Consider the following 16,452-nt stretch of genomic DNA (forward strand, 5'->3'; position numbering starts at 1 on the left):
TGTGGTGTCTGGCAACAGAATGTTGTTTGTGGGGGCCTTTGGATCCTATGGGTTGAGGAGAGGGGCCTCTGTGGATCAGGATTGTTCCAGTGCATCCTGCAGATACTTGATCAGTTTGGGATCTAGTGAATTTGGAGGTCAGGTCAACACCTTGTGCTGTTTTTCGAGTTGTTCCTAAACCGTTTTTGTGTGTGGTCTGCAGCCAGCATTGCTATAGGGTGGGGTGGCCTGGTCTGGTCTAGGTGGGTGGTACATGTCTAAGTAACAGCCACACGAATGCCAGGTCCAAATGTTTCCCAATAGAACACTGTATTGTCACAAGATTGTCAATGTTATTTACTTCTCCTATCAGTGGTCATAATGTTATGGCTGGTCGGTGTATGCTTAAATGTCTCTCTCCACCATATATCGTATAGTACAGCATGTACAATGTAGAGGGTGCTTTTGTGGCAATTGTCATGTATGTTTTTTACTAAAGGGTGTTCTACTTGCTGATTGTAAACTATGAAGAGAGGCACACCTGTATCAATAAATGTGCAGCAATAAAGATGGAACACATCGAGGAAAGGAAGTATAAACATTTGTATGAGTATAGGCGAAGGCTTCAGTTGTTGTAAGTGAAGCAGGAAGTGGAAACAAAAATTAACCCAATTGGCAAAAAAAGACACAGCGCCGACTAGCCTTTGGGTGGCATTTTTACGGAGCGAACCAAACTGACGAGCGAAGTATAAATGGCTCACACCTGTGTAGGTTATGGTGTCTATGTCCCGCGTATAAACTCTGCTTGATTATTAAGATTATTAGTTAGTTGAGTCACATCCATAGTCTTGTCAAAGTAGAGGTGGGGTCAGCAGGCTTGTTGCCACAAAGTCTGTCAGAATAATTTTTAAGCATTGCAAATATCAATATTTGTACCGTCATGCTACATACCATTAGCAGGCAATGTATGATTCATTTCAAATAGTCACAATAGTACAACCCAGCAGTTCTGGTTTTCCTATTATGTGTTTCAGCTCTGGATGAGCTTTCTTTCTCCATTTTGATAATCAACTCCATTTTCACCCCACCATTACAACCTTTTAGAATACACAGTACATATGAATGAGGCCTCGCCAACACAATGGTTGCCGCCACCATTTGTTCTAACAAACTGATTGTGCACGCTGGCTCTTAGAGCGGTATCAGCGCTTCTTCTTGTGCACTTAACTGCGTAACAGGCACCGCAAATGCTCGATAGATGAAGCCCCGGGTGGAGAGTGCAGGTCCCAGTGCACACTTACTTCCTGGCATGCATAAGTGTGTGTGGCTCTTTTTCCGCCAGCTTTATGTGTCTCCTCTCCAGTGGCTGAGGCTTTAATCTGAGTCCACATGCGTACCACATGGACTCAACGGGCCGTTGGAGCAGAAACGTCTTATACCGGTGTTAAATTGGGGTTCTAAGAGTTGGTTCATTAAGCAGCTCCTGAGGCTCGCTAACAACTGTAACATCCACTCTCATTTTACGGCGCTGCTCTTGGGTTGATCAGACCTTCCTTCAAAAGCCTTTCCAGCAAATAAGGATTACGCTTTACTCTCCGGGTACTCCGGCTACTTCCCACTGTCCAAAGACATGCTCGTTAGGTTAATTGGTCATTCTAAATTGGCCGTAGGTGTGCATGTGAGTGTGAGTGGTTGTCTGTCTCTCTGTGTTAGCCCTGCGATGACATCTGGGATAGGCTCCAGCCCCCCAGCGACCCTTCACAGGACAAGCGGTTACAGAAGATGAATGAATGAATGAATGAATAGGGTCGTTATGTCACACTATCACACACAAGTGCTTGAAATATTCACATGAGACAGTACATGTATGCGAACTAATATTCATCTAAATTCTAAAAATGACATATAAGCTAATCACTTGTATTGTGCCTTCATGATTTGAATCAAACGTTTAATTAATCTTGCCCTGTAATAATCCTTCTCTCTTGTTATCTCGTGCTGCAGAGGTGCCGCTGGTCCTCTACCTCTTTCTGCTCATCTCTCTGGTCTGGTTGTGGGCAGGACTCCACATGGGCTACAGGTATCTGTGGATGCTCATCCTCTACGTCATCTTTAACATCCTGCTGGTGAGATCGCTGAATGTTTTTTTTTATTACTATTATTATTTGTTTGCATGCATGCATGCATGCATTCTTGTTTGTCTACTGACTTGCAGTAAAAATACAATTTTTCCAATCCACCAGTCAACAACTTTATTGCAAATAGTGTTACGTTGTGGTCGTAACCCGTACAAATGAGATTAATGTACCCAGTCTAGATGAATTGTTCTGATATGCACTCACAAGTTTGAAATTAGTTGGTAGTGTTCTTTTATTGTTCAGTCTACGATTTCAATCTCAGCTCCCTAATAGCATACCCAATCTATCTCACTGCAAAGGGGGCTATTCTGAAACTGCCCTGAAACTCTGCTGACGTTCTGATAAAGTGGACATTTAACGGTGCTATAGGGCATGATAATGATACCAGGCTGTGTAGTTGTAGAACACAGAAGTTCTCTTCAGTGTGGGCTTGGCTCAGTGTGTTCGTATGTTATAGATTATATATTATGAGCCTCTTTGAAGCTACCGCTAATGCAATATTGAATGATTTTGTCTACTACTGAGTTACGCGTGGGAGGTTGTGTGCGCATGGTTATGATTTACTGACTTATCAGTGTATGTGCAGGGGTTGGGGCTGGGAGGCAGGGTAGGCCAGTTGGTGGGGCGGGGGTGCGATGAAGGCAGCTTCAGCCCACTTTGAAGCACGGCTTTGAAGTATCGCTGAGGCAGAACAAGAAGAGGCTCACGAGTGGATAGAGAGGCCGGGTTATCACAGTGTCACATCTCACTGGAGCCTCTCCACCATCTCTGTCCCTCTCTCTCTCCCTCTCTCCACTTTCCATGTGTGGTTTTTGTCTTTTTGTAGTCTCTCTCCCTCTCACTCAGTTATTATTGTAGTAATCACTACTTTCTGTTGTCCATGTTCTCAAAGTATCAGTGGAGATAGATAGATAGATAGTGGAGAGGATGTTAATGAGGCACAAGATAACTCTCTCTCTCGCAGCTGGAAACCCTCAGACATTTAGTGTACCCAACTTCAAAGAGTTACATAACAGATCATTTGTGTAAAGACAAGCATTTATAGCATATAAGCTTTTTTGCAATGGCGATCTTAGATGGGCCATTAAACTCAGCAAAATACATGAGGAACAGCACAAAATAGAGACTCAGCAAAACATACAGTACATGCATAAACACTGAGAACAATACGAGACTAAACAAGACACAAAATATATACTGATAAATCCACCATAGAAACATCCAACGTCTCCCTCACCAAGAACTGTTTCACTGAACTGTTTGTTTGAGTTCGAAAGGTTTCCTCTCAGGATCCAGTTTGGCGCATGCAAGTAAAGAATTCAACCCAAGTTCAGAAAAAGCAATCACCGATCACCTGGAGCGTCGTGATTATGTTGTCCTGAGTCTAGCAAATTTAAGGAAATAATTGAAACTTTATCAACTTCATGTGTAAAATTGACATTAATTATACACCACGTTTAGAGCCGTGATTATAGAGTACATAAATATTTGCAACATAAAATAATCTGAGCAGTCTGAATAAAACTTGCTTTTACAACCTTGCTCATCATTTCAACATTTAAACTCCTCAGAATATAGATGGGCAAAATATATTTGGCCCAAAACCTGTTCAGTACTGTTTAACAGAAGATGCTAAGGACTGAGGCCTGGAAGAAAATCCAAAAGTTTTCTTTAATATATATTTTTTTCCATTACAACCATTGCCTTTGTTGTCAATCACCTTTCATGTTATTGTTACTGACTGCACATGGTTCAAAAATTACTCTAGTGTGGTCTGGGGTATTTCACTTAATTAAATAAGCTTGCACTGTATAGGTGGTCTGTAGCTGTCTTGAAGCCTTTTCTCCCATTTAAGGATGTTTTTCTAGAAGAAATTTGTGGCACGGGTTCATGCAAAGTAGCTTACGTATTACGACTTCAGAAGGTCATGCCCATTTAACTCTTTTAAGCTGTAAACTTCACGATTTCACAAGGATTTAGTTATATTTGGAAGTGGAAAGAGATTCTTGAGCGACTCAGTGTTGTTTTCTTTGTCGGTGAAGCTCTCCCAGGTTCTCTCTCTAAAAGTGATTGTGGTCTCTTCTGTCATCGTCTAAGAGACTCTATCTGCCTGTAAAGTGTACCATAAGAGGTCTGTGGTGGCCCGTGGTGATATGTGGCGTCTGCATGTCAAAGACAACAGGCCTGCACCAAAGTAAACTTCTCCTGTCGATACAGTGACTAATGAGAGAAGTGATGTCAATGCTCAATGGTCAATGTCGCACTTAGCGCTTGTTTGTGAGCTCCAGTAGAGATTGTTCCACTCTGTGACATCATGTGGTCACTTTTTTTTTTTTTTTTTTAGCTGACCAGTAGTGTGACTGTGTTTTTTAAGGTCAGTGGTGTCAATTACAGGTTTGAAATTCAGCTCATAGAAAAACAATGATGTCACAGTTCTTCCCGACATGAGCTTAATTTTTCATCTGACCAAAGTAAATTCATGCCTTAAAATGATAGGTTTCATTGATGTGAGGTTCCAAAGCCAGTGTATTGTCTACAGTGGATGGTGGTCGGCACACCCTCTCTCTTCAACGCTACCAGACTCCATCGACAAAAAGAGAGATTTTACCTCTCTGAATAGTTGCTGGTCTAACGACGAGGGACTTTTTTTAAAATGTTAATTTAGATCCTTAACTTCCTTACCGGTTTACCTCTTTGCTTCTCTAAACCGGGTGTGTGCTGACCACCATCAGCTGTATATAGTACAGTGGCTACTGATAAGTCAATCACACAACATCACTTCAAAGAAACCAAACTATCCCTTCAATTGATTAAGAACATTTCAGATTAAAGTTCTTTGTTCCTTCTGGCTACATTAATTTCTACTGAGAGTGAGGAAATACAGCGTAAAATGACTTCATGCCAGCCCAATAGATCCCCTCCTAGTGCATCCAGTTTGTCCTTGAGGATTGGCTTAAGCTAGGACACTGTCTGGCAATAAGTTGACCCACTGACAACTTCTCAGACTCAGTGTTCTGTGAAAAATTAAAAAAAATCTTGTTATAAAAGAACTATGGCAATTGATTTTCAATCCAAGCTCAAACAGGGTAACCTCAAAGCTGCGTATAAAATGGGAGCCTCTGGGGCCTGCAGTAGGAGCAAAGGAAGAACTCATCAGAGTGGAACAGGTAAAGAGCCCCAGAGCTAAACTGTGTCCAAGGGCATTGATTAGCAGTAAACAAACTCATCTGACCCAGTTTCTGCAATGCATCGGTTCAATTCAGCTATAATGGAGAAAAATAGTTACAAAAGAGTGACGACATCTCGTGTCATTGGGGGACTTCTTAGGGAGTGGATGAAAGTAAAATGAACGCAAATGGGATCCTAATAGACGAGACTGAAAATCTTCTTCTCTTGAAATACTCTGTACCCCTTGAACATAAGATTGTGGTGATTCGTGAGCAGAACCAGTTTATTCTTGTGTTCATGCATTACTGGTTCCGCTGAAAGGATTAATTAGAATCTGTTCTATTTTTAGCAGATTAGTAACCAGATTACTTTTACTTTCAAGTCATGATTTCATTAGCTGCCCCTTTTCTGCTGGCATTCTTGCTCCACTAGTTTTTTTGCTAGTGAGCTCTAGTACCTATTATTCAGATCCAATGCTGTCGTTTTCCATTGTGTTTCATTGCCTGTAAATGTAGTGGAGTGGTTTTTCCATTAGGAGAATTTTCCATATTTACCTTGGTGTTGTTGTTGAACTAGTTTTGTGGCGCACCTCCCTACTGCTGCTGATTAGCAAACACCATTAAACAGCTGCAGATGTTAACAGCTGTGGACGGCCGTGTTTGCGCTGCAGAGCATTCATTAGTCTTTTGTTACTGAGCCTAGTGAAAACAACCTTTAGTCTCCTGCCGCGTGTTTGATGGAGTCACACTACGAAACTGATCATATTTGCCGTTCAGTTGTGATCCACAAGCCACGTTATTTTCATCCCTCCATCCTTTCTGTGGCACATTAGATGAATTAGAAGACAATAATCGAATCACCACAGCGCCACCCCTCATTATCTCCCTCTGCGTGGCCCCTCTGCCGATAAACCTTACCTCATTGCGGCGTCGCAGTTAGAGACAGCCACAGCCGTGAAGCAGCACTATGCTTCATTGCAATTCAATTCCGCCCACGCTTCCTCATTCAACCTTGGTACTTATGTATCTAAAAATAGGACACAGGATATCTGTGTGTTATTATGGAAAAGAAGACCCGGGCCCAGGCCTGTCTACACACGTGCTGAGTGAAGCCTGGACATAATTAGGATTTAAGGGGAATAGATCTGTTGCTTTTATGAGCACAGGAAATGATTTGCACAAAGCACAACATATCCAGGTTTGGAATTGAAGAGAATATTGGAACAATTATCCAGTTTAAAACAAGAACCGTGCAAAAACAAATGCATACACTTCAATTTAATTTTCATTCTTGGCCCTAAAGTTCCTCCTCATGATCTTTCTGTTTTTCAACACCTTCCCCGTCTTTACTGTGCTTTCCATCTCCAAAGAGCCGGCCCCTCGAGTGATCAAGGAACACTTACGTAACAGGCCTATGGTAGTAAAGCCTGTTCCTCAGGCTGCCCAGTTTGCTAATGATCTGCGCTAATCAACCCCAGCGCTGTTGTGATGGAGCCTCAGTCGTGGATGCAGACACGAACACACACCTGGCGGCTTTATTCCAGTGTTTTATGTGATCGCACAAGGCAACACTCATTTCCTTCCTTAACTTGACACAGAAAAACACGCAGCTCCTGAAACACTGAAACATTTTGCAGTTGAAGCAAACTTACCTGTCCTCAGAGAGAAAGCATATATATATATATATATATATATATAACACACTAGGCCATAAAGCACAGCTAACGACCTATGAGGTGTTCCATGATTTTCTTTTTGTTGTTGTCTTTTTGCAGCCCTCTTTCCTTTCCCATAGTCAGGATGCTCCAGTTTCTAGTGCACGTGTAAACACACCGTTTCCAGTTATGATTCTGTCGTGTTCCTGGTATTGTTGATCCTAACTACCCACGCTGTTTATAATCCCTTTTGTAATTCAGTAACATCCGGATACGTGGGTACAGTTGACTTTTGTTTATTTCTTTTGGTCAGCTTTCTGATCTGTTGCTGGCAGACACAACCTCAGAAACAAGTGGTCACGACGTTAGATTTGTGGCTCGGAATCGTGTGGGAAGTTCTTACTCACTGCCACTGGTTGTAAACAAACAAAGTAAATTTTTTCTGTGTTAGAAGAAATGTGGTTTTTACAATCGTGAGAATTAACATGTCAAAGAAAGATGAATTGTCCTCTTTTCTTTTGTCTAAATATCTTTCTGTGAGTGAGGACGCATTGTGCGTTGTGTGTTTGCGTGCACCTGTATGCACACACACTCGCACATTTGTGCTTTGCTCGGTTGTGCATTCCGTCTCTGTCTGTGGCTGCCGTCATCGCCCGGTGATGAGTGTCGTGAAATACGGGATGGCCTCGTGGCATTTGGCACTCTGGTGTTCTGGGGTTATTCGCAGCCTGGTGCTGTTTACCAAGCAGATTTGGTAATGACGAGGAAGTGGAGGAAGCTGAAAGTGTCAATGATGTCATGACCCAGTAATGAAGTCATTCTTCTTTGTTCATGCTGGAGAATGTGCATCTGCTGAAAAATACTTAGGAAGAAGTTAATTGTGAATCCTTAGTACAGAATAACTTGATCATTTACTGCTTTGATCCCTAGCAATAAAGACCTCAAGAGCCCACCAGCACCATAGATTTTCTATTACAGATGGATGCAGGCAACAATGTTAGAAATTCTACGTAAACGATAGACTTTAAATGTAATGTATATTACACTGAAGAGCCATGAAGAATTTGCAGCATATTTTCAGTGTTGGTCTTCTTTCTCTACAGGGCTTATATGTGTTTGCAGTGTACTTCATCATGCACAACCAGCTGTGTTGGCCAACTAAAGCCAGTTACACAGTGGAGATGAGCGGCCACGATGGCGCCGACGCTTCCTACCAGGCAGGGGGACCCACCACTGTAGGCGGCGACATCAGCAAATCAACACAGAACCTCATCAGCGCCATGGAAGAGGTAATCTCATCTTAACCTGATACCCAGACATAATTTTATCATCAAAGGTAGACTTGTTGCACATACTTGATTATACAGATTTACAGTATTTATCGTTCATACAACCCCTTATCTCCAGCTCTTATCTCAAACTCATTTATCTCTCTTTGCATTTATTTTTTTAGTGACACTGAACCCGTCTCATAATGAAATCTGTTGCGGAAACATTTCATTCGCTAATGGCTGAGAGCTTGGTATTCAGCAGTGAGCCCAACATGAGATGACTGACTTCCTGGTTAACCTTAACCCATCTTAATTGGTCTAGCCACATGCAGTTTTTCTTTAGATTAAACTATAACTGTCATTTTCCTTGCGCTCATTTTCAATTTCCCCGTTAAATATAGTACATACGTTAAATAAAACGGTTAAACTAGGGGATATTTGATTCCTTACAGCCATTGGCCCAACGCCCATGTTTGTAAATACCCTTTTTCCATCATTCTTATACCAAACAAATCTACAGCAGCCTGACAAGTTCAACGTGTTATTTTTCTGTTCATTGCGAAAATTCGCTATACGAGACTAAATGGAGTTGTCAAGCATGCACGAGTGATTTTGTTGTCCTCTCACTTCTTGAAAGTAGAAAAATATCCGATCCTGACATAGCGTCAAGAGCAACGGTTTCACCTGCTGGTAAAGGGTCTGCAGTATTATCAAGATCTATTTCAGGCTGTCAGTGTAGTGGTTTTGTTTGTTACTCTGCTAGAAAGACTAAAAGAAAAAACACAAACTTCTACTAATTCAGTGGATCCTGAATCGCTGCTGGTCGTATGTACGGAGTTCGTCAGAAGCTAGTTCATCCCAAGATGACAGTGCATTTATGTGCCACGGCTCAGCACTCCACAAAGATAATACGTTAACACAGTGTGTGTGTTTTAGATACATATGTGGCTGACGTGCAGTATGAGCGAGTGCAATGATTTTTAGTCTATGAGCTGTAATTAGTTAATTAATATAGTAATTCATTCTGAATATGTGTTTCTGATGCATACAGAAGTGTATATGTACAGAAACTATTTTAAACTTGACAGGAAAAATGTAATTTATTGTAATATGGACCAAAATATAATAATAATTTCACTTTTGTATTCATTGTTAAGTACTGTACTTGATTTTATTCTTTATTCCCTCACTGTGTCCTTCTCAGCCTCTCCCTTAGTCGATTTTTGTCTCCCTCTCTTTTTCCCATGCCCTCCATTCCCATGGCTCTTTTTGCCCATTCCTGGTCTTCCATCATAAAATTCTCACATCATCCAAGCCTGATTGCGCAAAGAATCTTCATACCCTTAGACTCTCGATTCACGCATCCTCCTTATATAACATACGTGTAAAGTTGTGTGTAAACGGTCAGTCTCCGTAACTCCCACAGACAACCCACATCATCTCCTCGTGTGACCTTTTTGTCAGACTGGCACATTGCACGCAAGCAAGCGCTGGAAACATGCAGCTCTTCTGTAGTAACTCCTCGGCTCCTTTTTCCCTGGAGATCACCCTATAAGGAGCGAGCCGGTGAAAGGGAGCGATAGATGGAGAAAAAAAAAGGGGGGGGGGGGGCTGGTTTGACTTCATTATTCCTGGGAACTCCACCCGCCTCTCTCTCTTTCTCCGTCTCTCAACATGTAGGAATCTAGTAATCTTGTTTTATTCATGAGAGCACACTACTGTCTTTCAAAGATTTGCTTACAGCCCAATAAGAGAAGCGCAGATGGAGACCCTTAAGAAGAGCGGTGAAGATGAGTGATTATTATTTGGAGTGAGAGCGGCTGAAATGGAACTGAAGTGAGATCAGAACGGGAACGTATAATGTTAGGACCGGCTAGCGTATCAGCGTCATCCACTCACTGCCCTCTCCTCAAAGTGGATGTGACAGATTTGTGGTGGCTGGTAGTGCTTAATTCACCTCACCGGGACACAGTGTACCAGTCACAGCCCAGCAAGCCTCAGAAGCTTGTGCAACACACACGCACACACACACACACACACACACACACATTTATGCATATACATGGGCAGATGAGGCATTCACGATGAACGAACACAGCGGAAAACATGAGATAATGGATTCAAATGGGGGTGATACAATTACAATAATATGCTTTTGTTGTCAAGTTTAAATTTTTTATTTCACTCCTGGCTTTTTTTCTCAATAGCTTGTGTCTTTTGTTGTATTGTTCTATGAATATAAACTAAGTAAGAGGCTGTCATCTGTCTAACCCTGTTAACAGCATCATTTCCATCATGTTAGGCTGATTCATTATGAAACACTAAACCCACTGACCTCACCCTCACCTCGTGGACCCACTCTGACCCTGCGGGTCGGCCTTAGTCCTTATTCGGGGTGCTTGAACAACATGCACTCTGCGTGACCCAAACCCATCACAGTCATGATTACACGGCTGACAGACGCAACCATTCTCTGAATAAGGCCTTAATAATATGTGTCTATTTGTGTCTGTGTGAGCGCATTTCTGACCAGATGTTCCCTACTTTCATATGAAGATAATCTTTACACATCCGTCCTAAACTGAAATCTCTTGAAGGCAGCTATCAGATATGTCACAAATATAAGTTTTTAGTATCATTTTGAGAGTTTTAAAGGAAGTTCAGTCACAATTTTGGAGCAACACATATATCATTTCTTGGTGGGCCGTTCGCTGCACTGTCGGTGGCTCATATCTGTTTCCACATGTGTCAGGTGTCAGCAGACTGGGAGCAAGCGTCGCTGCGGCCCAGCATCCAGCCCGGCAGCGTGTTCAAGCCCAGCCCTGTGATGGGGACGTACACCACAGAGGGAGGCTTCATAAACACCAACCTGGTCACCACAGACGAGGAGTCGCAGGAGTTTGATGACCTCATATTTGCCTTAAAAACTGGTGAGGAGAATAGTTTTATGTAACGCAGTATGCAAAGGTAAAGTAAAAACACAAAAGGCTTTTAAAATTCAAGCAGTTTAGCCAGGTGTTGCTTAGAAAGAAATAGGAAATAGAGAAAGAAATGCTCTGGCAAAAATAGTACCTACAGCGTCCATTAATCCATTTGCATCATCCCCGCTCATTCACAGGTTGACCTTATATCTCTCTGCTGCCATGGAAACCATTCTTCCTCTATTGTCATTCGTGTTTAACGAGCCGAGGGCCCTGAACGGCTCACTGATATATAACCAATGCACACACATGTAAACACACACAAAGACTCTTCCGGTGTCTGAAGGAGTGGAGTCTGACTGTCTCAGCAATTGTCCCTGACTTTAAAATGAGTTTGAGTTAATGTTGAATTAGTACTTTCATAAGTCCAACTTGACTAATCTCCTTTTGCACACATTCTTTTGTCTGCTGTTGTCTGCTGTCACTTAAATGGTAGAGTTGAAATGGGGCGCATTTTGTTATTTGGGGATAATGTGGATATATGGAGTGTAGATGCAATTTGCATAATTTAATTGGCATAAAACAAGTATTTTGCAAAGTTAAAATATTTTCATGCAGCTGAGTCATGCAGCAGTAGCACTAACATTATTCAGACATTCCTCAGGTTCAGCAACAGGTTCCTTGAAGTTGAAGGTGTTCTTAAATCAGACATTGAGACATAATCTCCACAAACCACGTAACGTTTAAAAGGCTTAAACTGAGTTTAAAGAAAAAAGAGAGGCTGTTTTACAACCCATACAGTATATGTTCTGATTGTTATTCTTTTGGTTATTTACTGATCCAGAGATCATTATCAGACCACGTTATCCCCCACCAGTAGTGATGAACGAGTAAACTGTCGAGCATTAAGTATATTCCACTGAGCTTCAGTTTAACGTCATGGAAAGAGCAGGAGTCTGGTTCTCTAACTGGTGGTCTCTTGGTCAGTGATAAGGATTATGTAGTCAGATAGACCAGCCTGATAAGATCCTAAATTTAATGGGACTGCATGGGGTCACATTGAATTTCATGGGGTTCTGGAGAAGAGAAATAACTTTCAAGGAAAATAAATGAATCATTAACAGCTATTAAGCAACGCCAGGCTTTGGATGACTTTGAGCACATTAGAACCTACAGTCCTGAGGTTTTATCTGACTTAGTGTTTTGGACATAGCAAGCTGTAAATCCTCAAACCCAAATCACATTTTACCTTTTTCCAGAGCTGATAATGTGCATCCTCAACAAAAACAAATGTAACCATAGTGATGGTCAAATTAAAAGCTCTTCCTAGCAGGTGTGAGTTTGACTTAGGGTGTTAATAAACGGATTAGGCTGAGAGGATACTGTTGCACCAAGAAAAGTTTGTACTGAGATAGGCCCTTATCCTCCTATTGTTTGTGTAGTGACGGGGTTTAAGTAAAGGAAACAGTTGTAGCAGCAGGAGAGTTATTTCTGATCGGCTCTTTTCTTGACGTGTCCCCTCTGTCCTTAGCCGGTGGGATGTTCGACCTTAAGTAGCCTCTCGGGTGCAGCAAACATGCCAGGAAATTTACCCTCTGCGGCAAGCTCAGCACTCCGAAGTAATCGTTCATATTATTCAGTGTAGCAAAGAGGCAAGTTGGTAAGATTTAATTAAGTCAAGACTGTTGGCTCTTCACAGGTCCATGGCACGCTCTCGAAAATGGAACTTGATCTTTGCCATGTGGAAAACCTGAAACTGAGATTATCCTAAAAGCAAAAACTTAGTGTTATTTTTATATAATCCTCTGTATTGCGCAGCGTACCATGAGGACATTTCACGCTTTCTCTGGTGACCCATGACCTTCCCTTTCTGCATACATGTCACACTGAACTTGTAACCCGGTTTAATCTCAACCACACAGTCAGCAGGAAAGATAATTCGCTCATCAGAATTACATAACGGCGCAACACCTGACAGGGGGTCAGTAAGCGGTCCTGTAATGAGGGTCTTCATCCTTCATTTGGTAGTGAACCATTAACACACATGTACTCCCAGCACTTGGTGTCTGCAGTCTGTGTAGAACAACTGAGAGCTGATCATTAACGTGTGGGTCGTTTGCACGGCGTCAGTAGGAGGCTTGAAATGCCTGATTCTGTGACGGCTCATAGGTCTGCTCTCTCCTCTGGTTATGACGTGGCAGCTGCACATTTTTGCAACAGTCGCTGCATTGACAGAAAAATATCTTGGTCTTGCACCTTGGTCCGTTGCCTAACTTTGCACTTGAGATATCTTGCAAATAAGCGCACTACACAGAAAACCTACAGCACTATACTTTCTTGGTAACTATACTCTAGTATTTGTCTCTGACCCCAAAATAAATATAATTTAGATCAAATCCATAGCCTGTGTATTTGTTGCATGCCAATGAGAAATGTGAATATTTATCATTACTGAGCATGTGTTTATCATGCACACAGTGTGTCAGTGTTTTACCAGCAGGCCTGCTGTGTGACTTATCCACTGACATATAATGAGTCACATTGTTTCACTGCCTCTGTCAAGACTTACATCACACTTTGTGGGTCTGCTCCATTCACATCTCGGATCAGATACTGTAAAGTACACTGTCTGATAACCCAATGATCCTCACATATAGTGATGATTACATAACATAACTGTGGCAATAAAAGGACACACTGAACTAATGGAGTTACATGAGGTGGTCTAACCCGCTGAGTAAGGTGTACTGTATTTAATCTTTAAAGAAGAATGTGTCCTGCGCTGCAGATGCACTGCTTAAATAGAGAGACGTCATGTTATAGACTGAACTCTAATGTTCTGTGTCCGCTTTAGGGACCGGCCTTAACGTCAGCGATAACGAGTCCATCCCTGGAAGCCACGACGGAGGGAGTGTAACCAACTCCCAAATAGTTGAGCTCAGACGAATCCCCATCGCGGACACACACCTCTAACCTTTTCACCTCACACAGATCTCGCATTCTGTGTCCTTGATGTGAGAAAGGCAAATTACAAGGCAGTATTTTTATATTGTAAAACACTTTGCACTAAAACATTTTAAATAGACGGATTTGAAAATAGATGTTTGATACTGTACGTGGATTTTTTTTTACTGTGCATCTGTTCTCGTATATACATAAATGCTTTACTAAATGTATTTTTTAAAAGTTCTGAATGTATATTTTGGTTCTTTTCTGTAGCGATCTAGGCAGACATAGATGGATGTGCTCATTTAGCATATCTTCTGCTGCTGAGGATGGAGATTATGTAACATTGTTAATAAATAATGTACCATATATTTTACATCAGGATGTGCTGATTTCATTTTTAACCTGTCAAAGACTCAGGTAAGTACAAAGGGGGAGGTACAAAGGCTTACGAGAGTGTGAAGTATATTGCAGATACTGTAAAGGTTGACAAATATTAGCTGCCTGGTCACATTTGAATCCTTTTTCATTCGAAAGCACACATTAAAGCAAAGGCAAAGGTTCCATAAAGGGTCAGGACGCACAAGCAACCGTTCTCTTTCAACTTTGCAGCTTTGAACCTCTTGGAATCCGCCCGTCCACTTGACCCTTGCACCGCTCCTTTAGCCTCAGTCCTCCATCAACTCAACTTCTGAACTTGGTTACCGCCCGTTACTTTTACTGCACAAACAGTCGGGTGTGTGAGAGAAACAAGGAAAAAGACGACAATCGCGCTGAAGTTGAGGAATGACTCCTCAACTTCAGCAGCTCTTAGCTCATTACAGCTGCTTCCCAGGTTCATGGAGGAGGGCTGTGGTCATGATCCCTGCAGATAATGAGAGCGCTGAAGCAGCATGAGGTGAGTGTGCTCCTTCTGACATTAAGTAACAGACTAGAAAATGTCTCCCTCACAAAGGCTAATGGCTTCATTCTCCTTCCTGCAGGCAAGTGGTGATGACACAAGAAAGATTGATACTCCGTTTTTGTTATATAAATGCATAAATTAAGTAAATTTTATTCACTAAGTGAATCAGAATTTTTTTAAGCTCTTGGATCTATAAAAACAACTGATCCTGTAGTTGCGGCGAACTGCAATTTTTTCTCTGTCTTTCGTCTGTGGTACTTTTTTGCAACCCTAAGGGAAAAGGAATCAACAAACATTTTTTCTCACACAGACACCACTGCAATGTTTTGCGTAGGATATGACTGAGACCAATCACAAAACAGTGCTGTAATGAGCACAAAAAAAAAGCCATTGCTCGATCCGCCGAGATAACACTCCACAACTGAATGGCACCAGCGTCTGTTTCCTCCGGCAGCGTTTGAGCTCATAATAGTTTTAATCACCATCTAGCATTTCCAATAGAACAGTCTCATTGTTAACCTCCTCAGAAAGCAACAAAGACGCAAGCAGTTCATATTCCTGCATTACTGCAGTCTGGCATTACATATTTCCATTATGCATCCATTAGAGTGAACTGAATTGCCTGTGTTATGTCATTAATGTTAATTAGGTATGATGAAGCCAACAACAATCATTTCGGAAGCTGGAACATTACAAGGAAAATGGATCGGGAGCAAAATAAATGCTTCAGTCGTACGCCAAACCACATGGCATATTTTATAGCATATTTTAGTTATGTAATTAACCACATGCAGTCAGCACGCAGTCTCGCTCCAGTCTTATCTTGTGCTGCGAGTGTCTGACAAGGAACCGGGTTTAGTTCAGACTAAGCATGTTATGACACATGACATGACATGGGTCATGGCACGCTCATGCATGGATCATCACTATGACATAACAATGCCATGCACAGAGCTCAAGAATGAACTTTTGCTTATGTGTTTATAATGTGTTGTTGTAGAACAGGTTCTTCCTGAGTGTGGGATGCCTCCGATGCAAATGTCAGGCCATGGGAACTTATGTTAGCGTTCATACCCATTTTTTGGTGTGCAATCTTTTTTTAGGATCCCACGTAAGCTAATTCCCAGCACAAAAGCCTTGTGGCATATGCATACAGTGATTTGTCCAGACACAAGTGTGTGATTATTGGTTAAACTTGTTAATGTGTCAGAACAGCAATTGGCATCTTCATTAGCAACGTTTTAAATGAACTGAGGGTGAAGTCCAGGGCTAATTAACGGTAAGTGGTGTTGCATACCAACCGTCTTCCAGCTATTATGTTACTTCATTGTTCCCATATTGGATGTGAATGCAAGCAGAGAAAATTCCCTTGATGGTACGTAGTTCTTTGGGTAGACAGATCCTCCACTGAGATGACTAGAGCTTTAGTAAAAGTGTTGTAATTCTAGACATATAATCATTAATCTTAATC

The 16,452-nt window shown here is 41.7% G+C and overlaps 1 protein-coding gene across 1 annotated transcript in view; it reads left to right on the forward strand.

The window, feature by feature from the left end:
- The window catches only part of adgrv1 (adhesion G protein-coupled receptor V1), a gene marked incomplete at its 5' end in the record, with an annotated part of 86,263 nt that extends 69,811 nt beyond the window's left edge, over positions 1-16,452 (forward strand). Inside the window, 4 exons of the mRNA XM_084550894.1 lie at positions 1,984-2,105; positions 8,043-8,228; positions 10,963-11,140; positions 13,986-16,452. Of these exons, the coding sequence (XP_084407020.1) occupies positions 1,984-2,105; positions 8,043-8,228; positions 10,963-11,140; positions 13,986-14,104 (605 nt within the window). The 3' untranslated portion in view covers positions 14,105-16,452. The remainder of the gene's footprint in view (positions 1-1,983; positions 2,106-8,042; positions 8,229-10,962; positions 11,141-13,985) is intronic.

Source organism: Chelon labrosus, assembly GCF_963514085.1.
Source record: "Chelon labrosus genome assembly, chromosome: 9".
Classification (NCBI taxonomy): Eukaryota; Metazoa; Chordata; class Actinopteri; order Mugiliformes; family Mugilidae; genus Chelon; species Chelon labrosus.